Source organism: Populus nigra, chromosome 7, assembly GCF_951802175.1.
Source record: "Populus nigra chromosome 7, ddPopNigr1.1, whole genome shotgun sequence".
Classification (NCBI taxonomy): Eukaryota; Viridiplantae; Streptophyta; class Magnoliopsida; order Malpighiales; family Salicaceae; genus Populus; species Populus nigra.
Genome location: NC_084858.1, coordinates 15231887 through 15249376, shown reverse-complemented (window position 1 = coordinate 15249376; position 17490 = coordinate 15231887). Strand labels below are relative to the sequence as shown.

The 17490-nt window shown below is 30.7% G+C and overlaps 1 protein-coding gene across 1 annotated transcript; it reads right to left on the bottom strand.

Annotated features, from left to right (window-relative positions):
* Positions 1–6648: 6648 nt before the first annotated feature.
* LOC133699209 (DELLA protein GAI-like) lies at positions 6649–9033 on the bottom strand. The gene has a single exon (XM_062122368.1). It carries the CDS (start codon positions 8781–8783, stop codon positions 6960–6962), a length of 1824 nt encoding a protein of 607 aa, XP_061978352.1. The 5' UTR covers positions 8784–9033; the 3' UTR covers positions 6649–6959.
* Between the last annotated feature and the right edge of the window lie 8457 nt (positions 9034–17490).

Genomic DNA, 17490 nt, shown 5'->3' with positions numbered 1-17490 from the left:
TTCAACTAGTAACTAGATTTATATCAAGCTCTACAACCTACAATTTTTCATATTAATTTTTCAGGTCAAATCATGTTTTATAACTATAATCTCTACTGCATGTTATACTCTAATTATAGTCTTTTATAAATGAATTACTAATACAAAATATGATATTAAAGTTTTTAATACATGAATTTATGCTATTTTTTCTTATTTATTTAGAGTTGTTTTGAATTTTAAGTTACACAATAAAAAAAACCCTTCCTATTATATATGTATCTGTTGTTCAAAAAACAAGATCCTAATCAGGCCAAATGTGTAAGCCTCTGGAAGGAAGAGACTGAAAACAAAAGGAAGAAGAAAAGGAATGAATGAATTTAGTTAATAATTGAAGAAAGGGTCATTAGTGAGGCATAAAATTCTTAACTTGAAGTGTGACAGTAAACATAAACAAAAAAAGAACTAAGTTTATAACGATAAGAGTAGGGTTTAATGTGATAAACATAGAGAATTAAAGACTAAATTAGTACGACATAAATAAGTGAGGGACAAAACAAACAAAAAAGAAGAAGAGAAAACTTGTCAGTCCTAGGAAGAAAAGGGAGGCTGATGGTAGAAAAAAAAAAACAAAAGGGAGGTAAGTCACTTTTTCTCCTTGTCACTTTCCTTCGAAGATATTGTAGAGAGAAACATATGCAAATCAATTCTTGAGAGTGTTAGGAGACTTAAGTGAGTATTTAACACCAAAAAAAATTAAAGAGAGAGTGAGGGCTGAAGTTGGCGGCAGCAGAAGGAAAATGAGGGGAGACCAAAAGGTTTGAGGGAGAAGGAGTTTTTGGGGAGAAAAACAAAACATAGCTAGGAACAAATTAACACATTTCTAGATCAATTTTTGACATTTTTAGGTAAGTTTTATATAGAAATTTAAGTTCTTATATTAAGGTTCTTAGAGGGAATTTTGGGGTAAATGGAAATTAAGGTTAGATTGTGTAACAAGAGTGAAGGTGATATGATGGTGTTAAAAAATATTTAAAGAAAAAGATGGGTACCAAGGCCTTAAAACCTTTAGCCAAACAAGAAAATAGAGGAAAACATTTTTCAATTTGATTATTTGTGTGCATGTTAAAATGACACGTGTTTATGATCAATTAAGAAATTATTGTACACTGGAAACTAAACATCTAAAGAAATTCATATGGTACATACTTTTGCGAATTTAATTACATGTTTGAAATCTTATGAATGATTATTGCTGTGGAAATGACATGTTTTTTTATGAAATTATGATTTAAAAAAAAAGTGAAAGAAATTCATGAAAATATTTGGTTGTGTATAAAACCTATAAATTGAAAATTTGGACAGTGTTACAAGCTAATTTGTGACCTGACATTAAGCTAGTTAAGGACAATATTTAGGATGTCATTCTTTATGAAAGTTGTAGATAAGGGTGTTAACTTTCAAACAAGATTGAATTTTCCCAAATCAAAATTATAAAACTCTAGATATAATAAAAAATTGAAGACATGTCAGGTTAAAAGCTAATGGACAGAATTGTCATCAAACTTTAAACTGAAATATAGATTAGCAAATGATAATATTTAAGGTGGATGTCTTCATATAAAATGTGGTTAATGATGTTAGATTCTGTATGGAACAAACCTTACTCCATTTAAAGTTATAAAATCCAAATATAAATAAAACACTAGAGAAAGGTCAAGTTGTATGTTATAGGGCAAGTTCATATTCCATTATATTTGGACGAGTTTAGGTGTGCAAATAGCATAATTGGGTTTAAACTTTTTCACCGAAGTTTTTTATTTATGTCTTATCTTGCTAAAGAAATATACCCTATTTAAAACTGAGTTCTACAACTTTGATGAAGAGCAAAACACTAAACAATATTATAGTGCCTTGTTATAAATTGTGAAATATAGTAAGTCTAAGTATGAAGTTAAAAGAAGTATTTCTTGTACAGAAAATTAGTATATGGGTTTGAAGATAATGTACCAACGAAAAGTATTTTGTCTAGTTCAGGGGGACACCAAGGGCATGATCTTCTATCGGAGGAGCTCACTTGACTGGAGAAGCAGTAAGCAAAGTTTTACATGCAATTTTGCCATGACAATTAAATTTTTGGTTGTAACTATAAATGTTATGTATGAAATGAATTAAAATGAATTGTAAATAGTTATGTGAAATGACTATGTGATTGGGTTGTTTTTGCTAAGGCGAAAGCCAATATTGTAATTGTTTCCGAAGTTGTTTGGACGCTAATGTGATTTGGTTGCTTTTGTTAAGGAAAAAGACTGTTGTGATTGTTTTGAAGTTGTTCAGAAACCAATGTCATCGGGTTGTTTTCGCTACGGTGAAAACCAATGTTGTGATTGTTTTCAAAGTTGTTCAGAAACCAATGTGATCAGGTTGTTTTTGCAAATGTGAAAGCCAATATTGTGATTGTTTCTAAAGTTGTTTGGAAACCAATGTTATTGAGTTGTTTTTGCTTAGGCGAAAGCCAATGTTGTGGAGTCTCCGAAATTGTTCAAAGATCAAATATGTTTTGGTTGCTTTTGCAAATGCAAAAAGCAATGTTATGTTATTGCCCAAGTTATTTGAAAACCATGGTAAATTGAGTTATTTTCAATAAGATAAAGGTCAATAATAACTTGTTACGAAATATTTGATAACTATGTTAATCGAAATACACTAATTGACTTGAAATTGAGAGTAAGGCTACTCATGTCGAGTATGAATATCTTGATGTGTTATTATTATGAAATTAATGATCATTGCTTATAAAATTTTCTAATATAGTTGGATAAAAAGGATGGGTGCTTTCACTTTCCTTCATGGTTAGAAGACTAATTATATTACAATACAAACTTATGCTTAATAAATTATTTGTTGCAGAACCTTCTCGTATCAGCGAACCTAATAGTTATGTTATAGTCGGACTTTAGATTTGGAAATTTTATTGTACATGTAAATAATTTTTTAAACCTAACTCATATCTTTCTCTTTCTCTTTTTTTAGTGACATTTTCTATTTACGTTTGGGATTGTGTATGAAATCTATATGGAGGATATTATCATGCAAGTTGGTGTACATCTTTACACAACTTTTTTCATGGCATGCATCAATAATATAATCATGTTTTATGTTGAACATTAATTTAAATTTCTTTAAGAGAAATAAAAAGTGCGCATAAATTAGCAAATGGATTAAATAAAGAATAAATAAGATAAGCACTATATATATATATATATATATATATATATATATATGTATATGTATGCATGCATGCATGCATTGGAAGAAAATTTTAAACCATGTGGTTAGATTGTACTTTTTTATAATTCAAAATACAAGTGCATGGGATTGAATTTATTACTCTTTTAGCTTTTATTTATAATTAAATTATTGTGGGGGTGAACATGATGTAATTATTGAATGATATATGATAAAATAAAGGCTGAAAGAATAGATGTGGTTTACTCTTGATTGTAATGATATAAAATAAAATTCAAGACAATTGGATCATATTTGTGATAATGACTTGTGATAAAAAAAAAACAATTGATAACTTAGTACATCTAAGTATATAGAGAAAAATTTGTTAAAATTTCAGTAAAATTATTAGTAACTTTAGGAATATTTTAGGGTTTCTCATTTGACACTTATCCACTGCTCTCATAACTTATTATTATTATTATTATTATTATGCAAGTTGATGTATATATTTACACAAGTTTTTTCATGACATGTATTAATAGTATAATCATGTTTTATGTTGAATATTATTTTAAATTTCTTTAAGAAAAATAGAAAGTACAAGTGCCTCTTTTAGCTTTTATTTATAATTAAATTACTATGGGATGAACATAATGTATGATAAAATAAAGGTAGAAAGAATAGATGTGATCTATTTATGATTATAATGATATGAAATAAGATCCAATACAATTATATATATATATATATAAAGTCTCACATCCGATGGAAATGTATAAAACTGCTGTAAAATTTGTTGTTTTATAACTATCCATTATCTCGGGGGCGAGGCACCCTAATAATTTTGACAAGCGCCGCGCTCTCCTAACTTTTTTTTTCCATCTTTATTTGTGTTAACAATTTTCATATATATTAGCCGGCCGCATGTATTTCTTGATGTTGGTCACCGAAAGTGCATGGTCCCATAGTCTCTTGTTCCTGTAGCTTCCCCAACTAATGATAAATCCTAACTATATATGCTCCTGTTAACAGGCTCTTTCATGAATAAAAAAGAAATTAAGAAAGGGATATATTACTATCCCTATATATATATATATATATATATATATATAGATATATATATAGAGAGAGAGAGAGAGAGAGAGAGAGAGAGAAAGAGGAAACAAGCAGAAGATGAGAACATATGGTTGATTTTGAGGGTCTCCGGATGGTGATATCCACCCAAGAAGTCAAGTGCCTATCTCACTCGTTTTTGGTTTGACCACTTTATATCTAATAAAAAGAAATAGGGCAATTATGGAGTAGAGCATCAAGCTATTAATAAAAAGAAATAAGCAAAATGAAAATGAATATTTTAAGAAAATCTTGGTTTATTTTCTAGTTTTATTTTTTCTTAACATATAGCAATATAATAAAGTCTTTTTAGAATTAAACTAGATGGTTAAAAAAAAAAGAAAACGGAAAAGATGCTTAACCCATCCCGTTATCCAAAAAGGAAAAGAAGAAATCAATCTCGACTCAATTTTCAACGGAAGGAGTAAGATGAAAGCTATCCCTCCCTCCCTCCCTCCCTCCTCCAAGGAATTCTAGATTTCTAGGGTCAAATAGCCGTTTATAGACCGCGGCTACGATCCATTTAGAGGCATTTTATATCCTTCCTTCGTTCGTATCGCTTTCAAGTAATAATGAAGGTGAAAAAAAAAATACAATACATGTTCCAAATTGTACGTAGAAAATATGTCAAAAAACTTGGCAATGTTTTTTGGAACTAAATGTGGAATTTTACTTTTATTTTATTTGTTAAAAAATAATATAAATCATATTTTGAGATCCCATTTAATAGTTTAAGCTATTGGATTGAAATAATTTTTTGACATGATATCAGAGTCTTGATGACCAAGCGGTCATGAGTTCAAATCTCACAATCTCCATTTATTTAATAAAAATTAAGCACATAGTATTTTAAGTCTGTGCAAATTTCAAGTTCAAACGGTTTTCATTTGAGAGAATATGTTAAAGAATAATATAAATCATATCCTGAAACCTCATCTAATAGTTTAAACTATTGGGTTGAGATATTTTTTGACATTATTATGATCGAGAATGTCTTCTAATCTTTTTGTTACCTCAACTCTTTGTTTCTCTAAGCATAGTAGAACTAAATTCCTTAAGAGGGGGCAGGAAAATGTTTGAACTACATGAAAAACTCAAAGAATCAAGGGTTAGATTTAGATTTAGATTTTCAAAATTTAAAATTAAAACAAAAAACAAAGCATATGTTAAGTAAACCTGAGGTGTCGTAATTGGCTTTCTCGTAGAGATATATAGAAAACAGCTATAAATGTTATGAACTTGGTACCTAATTCTTTTTTCCTATCTGGACAATTATTCATTTTTTCGGAATGTGATTCTCGACAATTGATTAGGCTAAATAAATATCTCATCGTAGATGGCTTGTCAATCTATCGTTAATCCAACGATTTCTGCCATCTTAAGACTAAATTAATGCCGTCCTTTCTATGTATTTTTCAAGGGTTGGCTCAAGCCATCCATCATAAGATTTATATCCCTAAGTATATGATATATCTGATTAATTTTATTTACGAATATATTCTAAGTCTCGGATGTATTATAAATGTGATTGGAGTCTCTTTGTACGACACATGAATGTGATTAACTATTATTGAAATATTAAAAAATATTTTTAAAATATTTTGATTTTTTTAATTTTGAATTATTTTTTTAATTTTGAATTATTTTGATGTGCTGGTTTTAAAAATAAAAAAATATTATTTTTAACGTGTTTTCAAGTAAAAATTACTTTAAAAAATAATTACTATTACAATCTTAAATACCATTTTGATTTTCTTATAAAAAATTAAGAATTTGACATGAAACGACCATTTGCCCTTGCATGTTACATGGGCAATATTAGTCTTCTTATGCACCAATTATAATTAAAAAAGAAAAAAAAAATTCACCTTTCATAGTTTTACACAAAGGAACCGTGGAACAGCAACAAAAAAATATGTCCTCCAATTCAGTCACAAGAGGATGAGGCCATCATAGAAAACCAAACCGAACCGAAGAATCTAAGGTCCAGGTGCCATTGCCATGAAGGTTTTCCATCTTTCTTTCTTAGTCACACCCATGAGTCTAGCGACGACTACTCGACAGTGCTGTGAGAATTTTCTCACGGCGGAGGTGACATGGGAGATGAAGTATCCTTCACATGTGGCCTCCGTTTCCGTACTACAAATTCCAAAAACATTTTGCAGGCCAGAAGGAAGGAATCAGGACATGCAAACAAAGGTAGGTTTAAGAAAAAAAATAAGAATTGATAAAGATTAGTGGAGGTATATATAAATCTATGAAATAATTATATTAATTATAAATAAATAAAAAATAGGACTTTTTTCTGAATAACTCTGCATCCCATGTGAAAAAAGACCGATCCATTTTATTAAAGAGTTAACATATAGATACACATCTGGATTTAAAAAAAAAAATCTAAGAAATTACATTGAAAAGGCCTTCTTCCAAAGCAAGTTAAACAAAAAGAAAAAAAAATTGACAGAGGTGTTAAAAAAAAAAACTACAATTACACACTTGGGTTGGGTTTTAACTCTTAAACCTCTCGAGTGTAAAGATCTCACTCTCACCCTCAACCACTTCACTCTACTAAATTCACAAGGGTTTCCTGAGTTGAGTTTTCATTGATTCGGTAGCTAAAGCTCAGCTGCGTTGAATCATTGTTGTGAATCACCAGCGGCGAGCTGCCACGCCGAGGTGGCAATTAGTGGCCTTGTATGCCACCCAAGCATGAGACAGCCATTATTCTCCTCCACCCTATACCCGTCACCACCGGCGAAGAGGGCCAACAACATACTAGCTTGTTTAAAGGCATTCGACCCAAGATGAACCGGGTCAAACCCAGCCGAATCAAACCGAGTTCTCCACTGAGCCAACGTCTCGTGTCGCTCAACTCGGTCAGCCCCTTCGCATGCCACCACATTACAAATATGCCTCCCTAAGTACAGCTCGGACATAACCAGGTCCTGACTCGGTGGAGTCAAACCGGACCCTTCGAGAGAGTCAAACAAACTCGAGTAATAATGTAAGGCCTCTGTGAACCGGTCTAGAAAAACCGGACCGTTGTGGTTTGCTTCTTGTTCAACAATCGTCACTATTTTAGGTCTCATGGCCTTGATAGACCCGAGAACCTTGTCGATGCCACCCGGCCGACCCAACAAGCGATGCAGCTCAAAAACTGAGTTAACAGCCACTGCCTCCACCTCTGGAGGGAGGAGGCCAAGCATCTCCGCATCAAGATCCGCCAGAGAGTTTGCTACGAATCCGCGAAACTCGAATTCTACTCCAATAGTTTGAGCCAATTGTGCCAGCTTCCACCCCACTTGCTGCAAAGCATCTGTGTTATCAGGCTGCGGCGGCCCGATCCCCGTCAACCGAAACGCTGGCGGACCACCAGACCTTAATGCAAGAGCTTGCATTAACGCCGGCCATTGCATTCCCTGTTTTAAACCAAAATCGATAACGTGGACTCGACTTGCATTCGCGAAAGCTTCAAGAATGGCTTGATTGGCAGTGAAATGTGCGAACTTGAGATAAGGGCAAGTTTCGTAGAAATGCATCTCTAAAGTATCTGAACATGAAGAATCGAGACAGTAATCTTGAGGGAAAATCTTGTAAATTCGACGAGCTAAAGCTTCAGCGAAGTAAGTTGCAACTTTTCTCATAGCCCCAGTTTGAGATGCTGCAAGTAGTCCTATATGCTTAACAAGGGCATCAGCAAGTTTAAGATTTTCTTGCTGAATTGCCTCTGCACAAGCCAAAAGTGTGTGGACAAGACGGACTCCAGTTTCCTGTGAGTCAACCAGGACTACAGGTCTTGTGGGCTCTGACAAAGTACCTGAAACTGCCATTGCTTGCGGAGATGAAGAAGAAGTGGAAGACGCAGTGGGAGATTGTAAGGAATTCACAGATGGTGCCGGCGCAATATTAGACCCAATTGGAGTGAGCTTCATTCGCTTCCTGTCGTTACTCTTATCGAGTTCTTGTTGTGGATAGGCAGCAACTCCAGGGATTGCTCTGAGATCATATTCAGAGTCGTCAGCGAATACTTTAGATTGAGAATTACTGGGGAAATCTAAGGGGGTGATAGTGGAAGGTTGTCCAAGGAGTGAATCTCGATTATTGGAAAGAAGAATAGATGAATCAAGATCAGTAGAAGGTAGATTGTTGAATTCAGAAAGCATACTTTGAACCCAACCAGAGAGATCTGAAGGGTTATAGTGAACAGTATCAGAAGCAAGATGAGAAATTCCATCTTCAGAACCCAAAACCATCTCTAGTTGTTCAAGCTTTTGAGCTACATCAGCCATATCTGAAGACTTAATTTTGTAACCCAAAACAGCAAGTAATTCATCCATGCCACCCGCATCTTGATCATCTTCAACCCATGATTTTCCTTTCCCAGTTTCCATTGATGAAGAAGAAGATTCAGCTCTGTTTCCAATACCACCACCAATGGTTTCTTGATGATCTCTCTTCATTTTTTTTTGGTTTTTTTTCTTGATTTCAAAAGAAAAGGGTTCAAGAAAGAGAGGGATGGTTTCTTTATGGTTTCATTTCATTGTTTGGTGTTATGGTGGTGGCATGGGGAGATGAATTATTAGTTTATTTCCTCTGTTTTAGCACTTAAAGGAAAAATGAAAGGATTTGTGAAGTAATGATAGGCAGCTGGTGAGGTAGAGGAGAGGTCCAGTGAAATAACAAGAGAGGCAGGAAGTGGAAGGGATAAGGAACACTGGAGGCCATAATAATGGGAATTATTATTATTTTTATTATTTTATTATTTTTTATTTTTGGGTTTGTGAAAGTGATGGTGAATTTTATTCTCCCCCTTCCTTTCTATCTTTAGTTATTAGTAATTTAATTTAATTAATTTAATTTCTTGTGTTAGTGAAAGTGACCAATATTTTATAGTGAAGGCTTCATTGTCAATAATTGTTTATTTATTTAATGATATTTTTTTTTTGCATTTCCCAGTCTGTTTATTTTTTTTTTGTTTTCCATGAAAAAGTTTTAAAAATTATTTTAGACTTCGTAAAACTTGTAAATTCGATATCTTATTTGTCAAGAAGTGTTATTTATTTATTTATTTTGCGTTTCCCAATCTGTTTTTGTTTGGGATTTTTTCATCAAAAAATTAAAAAATATATATATTTTACTTGTAGTAAAAGTTGTAAATTTAATATTTTAATAAAAAAAAATCAGTATTACGTTTTTTATTATTATTATTGGCTCTTCCGATCTTATATAATACTAAAAATAATAATTAATTCACGATTTTATAATACGTACAATAGTTTACAGTGTTAAGAATTTACAAGGATGACTTCTTTTAAAATATTTTATAATACGTAGAATAGTTTAATTCATTATTTTTTAATTTTTTTATTTTAAAAATATATTAAAATAATATAATTTTTTATTTTTGAAAATTTATTTATGATATAATTATACTGCTACCCTTATCCACAAAGCAATTATTTTACTTTATTGTACATTTAAGATTATTATTTTAAAATTTGAGTTGACTGATGTAGCAACACAGCAACAAAAAAAAATTAAAAAAATAGTAAAATAAATTTATCTAGTTTGTTTTGATAAACACTTATAATCTAATCAATCCAATAAAAAATAATTTTTTTTAATTTTTTTTTATAAGTTAACATTGTTTTAATATTTTTTTTTAAAAAAAATAAAAATTCCAGATCGATTAATCTAGAATCTAGATCAGCACTTGGACGCGATTGCATCAGATCTTAAAACCATGCTTAAAATCAAATACTCCTGAAACAATAAAATGTCCAAAATTAAATTAAGAATCTAGAAGATGGGAAAATCCTTGTTTTAAACAAGTGGTCAGCGGAGTAATTTTATTTATGATTACGACAGTGGGAGAAAGAAAGAGCCGTGGCAGCACCGCAACGCTGAAAAGGAGATGGTGGCGGTGCTGGTCAGCTGGTGGGTGCCTGTGTCCACAGCCTCGTGTGATGATTATATACATACACCACACCACATAAATCAGGTGCCCGTACGCTTTAAAATATCTCCTTTTTCTCTGCTTCTTATCTGTTTACAAACCCGTGAATGCCCACTCATTGCTAATTAATCCATAATTATAAAACCACCCTTTGATTAACTTAACTAAACTTAATTCAAATCTAATAAGATCAAAATTAATTAAAAAAAAACAGGAAATATCATCATCTTTTAAAAAAGAAAAACAAAAAGTGACAGAGGGAAGAAAAATTAACAAGAACTATTCGGGAAGGAATCATTGTAGCTTCTGACTGAAATCATTGTTCACTAAAACAATGATTTTATGGTCTTGTGTCTCTGTCCAAAAAAACACCTTAACTCTTACTGGGAGCTTTTAGATTTTTTGTCCATATTTATTATTAAATTAATCAGGAATAAATAAGTATTTTATTGTTTTAAATACACAATAAAAATAAAAAAATATTTATGAAAGTAAAAAAATTAAATTAAATTAAAGATAAAATAGAAGAATTAATTTATCTAGTTTGTTTTGATAACTGGTCGTAAGCTAATCAATCTAATAAAAAATAATTTACAAAACTAAAAATTTCTGATTAAAAAAAGGGGGGGAAATTGTGTCATTTTCAAAAAGAAAGAAAAAAAAAAAAAAAAGGAGAAGAGAATCGCCCACGCCCCCACCTGAACGAAGTGGGGGAGACCATCTTTTACCACTCCCATGACCACTTGGACGAGTATCACTGGTCAACTTTAGGACCAAACGCACCAACGCGGAAAGTAACAATCAATGTCCAATCAGTGAAAGCTTAGTGTCTTTTTACATGCCAAAGTGGCTATCTGTCAAGGCAAGTGTGATCACGTCAAGTACATGATGAGTAGGAAAACAACATGATCTATACTTCATTTTTTTAATTCTTCGGAGTAGGACCCACATGATAAGTGGAGATATTACATCCAATGGTGAACGATTCAGACGTTAGTGATGGGAATGCAGCTGTAGTTTTTTTTTTTTAAAAAAAAAGAAATATTAAAATAATTATTTTTTATTTTAAAAATTTATTTTTAATATTAACAAATCAAAATAATTTAAAATATATATAAAAAAGAATTCTAAACAATGAAAAAATTTAAATTTTAAAAAACCTCCATTTAAGAGCACCAACACCACCGGCCTCTCCGCAGTCCCCTCCCCCCCTCCTCCTCCTCCTCCTCCTCCTCCTCCTCTCACCGCTTTTTAATTAAATCACTGGAATTCTAATCGACCCACTTCTAAAGTTACGGAAATCGAGGTTACAAAGTTGACGGCGTTTACGTAACGTGCTGCCTTGCTGTCCTTTGATCTTTTTCTTTCGAGCAATGTTTGGTTTATTCATGATTGGAAATATAACGCCATGTTCCAATCTAATAATCCTCTATGATTCTAATTATTAACTTTTTTATTTATTAAAAATTAATAGAATCATTCTTTGAGATTTTGAAAGTATTAATGTTTTTCTTAGCTAAGATAGCATTGTTTTTTTTTTTTTCATTTTCGGCTTTATATTTTTACATTTTGACATTTTTTGTTTTATAATTTTTTTTTTATCTTCTAGGTATTTTCTTTTGGAGTTTATGGATTTTTTTCTTTTTTTTTAATTATATTTTTAAGTGGAAGTTCCTTCCATGTATCTAGATAGATTAAGAACGATTTGATGAACAATAGTGTTTAATAAGATGAATGAATATCTATGAAATAGCAAAATAAGTAAATATTTCATCCGAGATTATTTTGCAGCTCTTCTTTTACCTAGAGTTTAATCCTTTTTTATTTGTTTTTGGTACCATCTGGGGTTATAAAGCCTAATTTATATCACTAGTTTATTAATAAAAATTCTTATCTTTGATAAAAAAAAATTAAAATAATAATCAATTTAAAAATCGATAAAAAAATTCATCTTCAATAAGTGAAAATTGACTTTAAGAATTGCTAAAATGAATAAAGACGATACATGTAAATCAAACTAATCACATCACAAGATTTAATGCAAAAGCCAATAATAATATCATAATCAACTACATCGATCAAGTAGACAATTTTAACTCACATATATAAACTCATAATTTGATAATTTTCCTTAAAACACCCTCTAAAAAAATGGAGTATTATCCATAATTTTCTCATAATATTAAGATTTACTTTTATTTTTAAAAAGAATACACATGTTGGTTTTATCTAAAATGAAACCTAATTATGCATCCGAGACAAAAAAATAAAATAAAATAAAAATAGAAACACATCTTTTTTTATTAACGTGGTATCCGAGCCAGCTTGCGCGCACTTCGACTAATCTCATACACCCTGAAGATAACGAACATATAAATCTTTAGTGGTCATTATATAGGAATTATAAAACTCGAACCTGAAATTATAAGAAGAATAAACCCTTTAGTCTCAAATTCTTATTACTGAATTGTCTATGGTTAAAATAAAAACACATTTTGATTTGAATCCTCGTGATATTATTAATACGAGTGAAGCATTGATTCACCTATAATCGAGTAGATTTAAACTTCCTATACAAAAATTAACTTAATTAAATATTTATTTTATCGAATATATTTATTATCCGCAAAGTGGTAGAATAAAAGGAATTTCCATTGCATCCTCGAATATCTTTAGCTAGCCACACGCGGTGCTAAGGTAGTTGTTCGAAAATTTGAAAACGTCGGTTCTTGCTTGGCCGTTTGTTTGTTGGAAGGTGATGTTTCTGTAACGGAGTGGACGTCGAATATTTATGGCTTTTTTTCTTCTTATTTCTTTCTCTCTTTTTGGTTTTTGGAAAATTAAAAAAAAAAGTAAAAAGCAGAGAAAAAAGAAAAGAAAAGGATAACATTGAAACCAGAAGAGCAGTGCTGACACCTACAACTCTCATGTTGGCCCATCACCATGTGATTTTGCCACGTTGCCTAGTTCTCATCTCATGCTGGTCCCTTCCTACTGCTCCCTCACCTCAAAGTTTAGTAGTTCCAGAATTTACACGACCCCGTGATGTTCTAGGTTAATTTTTTTAATATAAAAAATATTAAAAAAATAATTAAAAAGTATTAAGTTTTTTTAAAAAGTTATATCTAAGAATTTTAAGTTTAACTGCAACACTTGATCCAAAAATAATATTTATAATATCAATAATAATATTAAATTTACATGATTTAAGTTTAAGTGAGTCTATCTGCAATACCGGACCAATGAGCATTGGATGTAGGTCTAGCTATAAGATCGTGCCATGAAAGTGTGATAATTAAATAGATTAATTAAAAAGAAAAAAACCAATAGAAAGAAAACCAATAGGAAGAAAAAAACTAATGAAGAAAAAGAAAAAAAAATCTGAATTAACTAGGTTAACCCTTCAAACCAGGTTAGCCTGTCAAACTTGGGATCCGCGTCATGAAAGTTTGATAACTAAATAGAAAAAAAAAATTACGGGTTTATCCAAAATTAACTGGGTTAACCCGTCAAGCCCGGGATACGTGTCATGAAAATCTGATAATTAAATAGAAAGAAATTTAACATTAACAAACTAAACTAAACGAAAAAAATTAATTAAAAATAAAAACAATTCTGGGTTAACTCGTCAAACCTGGTTAACTCATCAAACCCGGGATCCATATCATGAAAGTCTGATAACTAAATAAAAAACATTTAACATTAACAAACTAAATTAAAAACAATTCAATAAAAAAAAAATAATAAAAACAAAAAAAAAAGCTACAGTACTTTTTAGGATATATTATAATATAATAGAATAATATATAATAATAATAATAATAATATAATTATAATAATAGGAAAAGTTAAAAGGAATTGAAAAAGTTAGAATACTTTCCTCACGTCTTTTATAGGATTGATTAATAATTCCTATTTCTTTTTTATTTTATTTATGTAGGTTTTACATTTTTTTTTAATTTATTTTTGGAATACAATTGAAGTCATTCTAAAAAATCCAAAAAATATAGATGCATCGTTTTCATGTCCTTTTTTTTTTGTTATTGTAAAGGATATATAGTAACTTAATTTATTTTTATGATTTTTAATTAGAGAAAAAAGTACAAATAAGTTCATTTTTAAAAGATAAATGGACAATACATTTTATGAATTTTTTTTTTCAGATTAAAAGTTAAATTTTAAAGTATTTTTTCCAAATAAATGTTTAAAACACCTCATTATGCTACGATCAATTAACCTTATATTTTGGAAAACAAGATTTGCAATATGAAAAAATTATATTTTCTATTTTGCTATCATAATTAATATATACAAAATGGTGATATAAACAGGACATTAAAAAAAAATATAGGAAACTAAGAAAAAGAGACACAATTAAATCAATTAATAAATATATATTTTTAAGAGCATGAAAAGATCAAAATAAATAGAATTTTTTGGAAGTTAAAATATATTATTTTTTTTAAAAAAATAGTATAGAACTTAATGATAAAATAAACTCACATGTACGTACTTTTTTTTTTTTTTTGTAATCATTAAGGAACTAAAAATAATTTAAATTCCAAATATTAAAATGTTACATACATACGTACCACATGCTAATTATCTCTCAGAAGTTGGCTACGTACGTATTTCTCACTTCATCGATTTAGAAAGCTCCTTTTGAGCTCCGGGGACCTTTTCTGTATGCTTTTTGGTTCGAAGGTAGTTCTCTCTTTGATCTATTATTTTGTACCAGAAAAGGCAAAAAAGTTAGTTGCTTAAATGGGCATGGTACGTATAATTACATTAAGGAAGTATTTAATTTGGTCAAAATAAACAGTTAATTAGTTGAAAAACCAAATATAGCTAGCGATGCTGCCCTATACATAATATATTTATAATATGCATTTATTTATATTAGGGTTTAGTGATGGATTTTTTCACAATTATTGATGTCGAAAGCAGGCAAGAGAAACTAAAGTACAAACAGGAAAAACCGGAGCATCTTCTTTTCCATCCAATTTGTCAACATCCTTAAGTTCTGTAATAATAAAATAAAAAAGTTGCAGGAAATATTATTTGACAATATTCACCGCAGTCGAAATAAGAAGAAGGGTCCAAAAAATCAAACTGTGGAGAGCAAGGACAATGCTATGAGAGAAATGCATTGTGCAGTATCAGCTTTCAAATTTTTGAGCTAGCTAGCTAGCAACATCAACGTTGTTGGCTAGGAGATTGTCTGCACTTTCGGATCAATAATTCAATGTATTGCTTTGCTTATATGTGTGAGCTTTTCACCCTTTGAATTATTGTCTCGAGCTGTTTGAATTTGCTGTATAAAGCCAATCGTGCACATCCTAGCTCTTTCCTTTTATGAGTGTTCTAGCACTAGCTAGGGTTTATCTCTTCGCTCATCAAATGAAATGAACCACACCCTACGCTAGCCTCTATGATCAGCAGATTCCATTGAACTTTGCAGGCCTTATCCTGTTTTGAAGGTGGACCTAGCTGCTGCAGCATAGTGCTTCAGGATAGAGTTGCAAGTGCATTAGGGCTACGTACTTAGCAATCTTGCTCCCGATCGATCTTATCTTTACTAATCAATGAAGAGTTATGGTCCTAGCTAGGAGTTATGATCATCACTAATCTAGGATCGATGTTGCATCGTCTGGATATTTCATCTTATATAGGTTTGAGAAAAAAACATTATCCAGAATCATCTGGGTCACGTTCATCTCAGTTCTACATGTTGGCTCTTAATGTCTTATTCCTTGCTGCTCCCGAGCACTCGCATCAAGGCTAGATCGGAATGAATGATTTCGATTAAGACCCTTCGATGATAATTAAGTTAGCTTTCTCATCTCTTTTAGGAAGAACAAGTGTGTGCATATGCATTTTATATCTTCCTTGTACTTATTATGTGTCTGCACGTGTACATTTTATATCTTCCAATTGTACAATTGCTGTGTAATTATTATTTTAGGATAGAAAAGACAGAGATGTTAGAGATTGTTACTTTTACTATGGTTTTTAATATTTGTGTTTTAATCCTCGGTTAGAGCTAATTTAAATATTAATTATTCTTAATGACAGAATAAGCATAAACAACCATGCACAAGATTTAATCTAAATCAAGGGCAATGGAGGAGAATTGGTCAAACGTAGCCAGGTGGTCAAGATCATAAACTCCAGCACTTGTCCACCTCAATCCAAACGATCATCACATGGCTGTCTGTCGTCTATATCATATGTTGCCATGTCCAAATTTTCCCATTTGTCTTTTCATCTCTGATCCATGTAGAAAATACTGCCACAATTCCTTCTTAAGTCAACAAGATTCCTTTTCTCTAAATTAATATCTATTTAGCTAGATACCATGTTGTCACATTACGTTAAACCCCACAAATTATTTGATAATGATATGCATTAGCATTTCATCTGTTGATCTCGATCCATATATATATATATAGAATTATTATTTTTGTTATTATATGTTAATTTGAGAAATTAATCTTTGTTAATTCCATTATTGTTCCTTGAGGATCCACGCCGGCAAGTAATTAGTGATGCAAACAAAGTACATACACCCAAATGATTAAGAATTAAGTAACATTATATCCCAATCCAATACTTAATTAATTACTACATCTCGTTGTCTTACTAGTGAATAGAATATTATTAGTTTCAAATAACGGCTAATTAATTAAGTATATATATATATTTATTAAATATAAATTGCAAAGTTGATGGAGTCATTCTGAAAGTAATAGGAGACTTATTCTTAAAACAATTATTAATGGAAAAACGAGTCGAACCTTTGAGTTACTGAGTCGGATATTCCCTTGTTCTGAAAGTGATTGTATGTTTTTATTTCAATGATATCATAAGTTTCAATATACAATATGTCAGGTATATTGTGTGTGTATGTGCACGCATAGCCATGTGCACAGCTGTATTTGTATTAATAAATTCGACTAATTATTTAAATTAAGAAAATTATAATTTGATTCCTATATTTTGAGCACAAAAATTATAATTTGATCCCTATATTTTAGGCATTATTTTTATTTTATTTTTTTAAAATATCTCCTTTTATTCCTGAATTTTGTATTTCATTTATAAGACCCCGTTTGTTTGCTAAAAAATAATTTTTTTTGAAAGTTAATTCCGGAAAAGTGAATTATTTTCCGATGTTTGGTAGTGTAATGAAAAATAAATTGAAAAATATT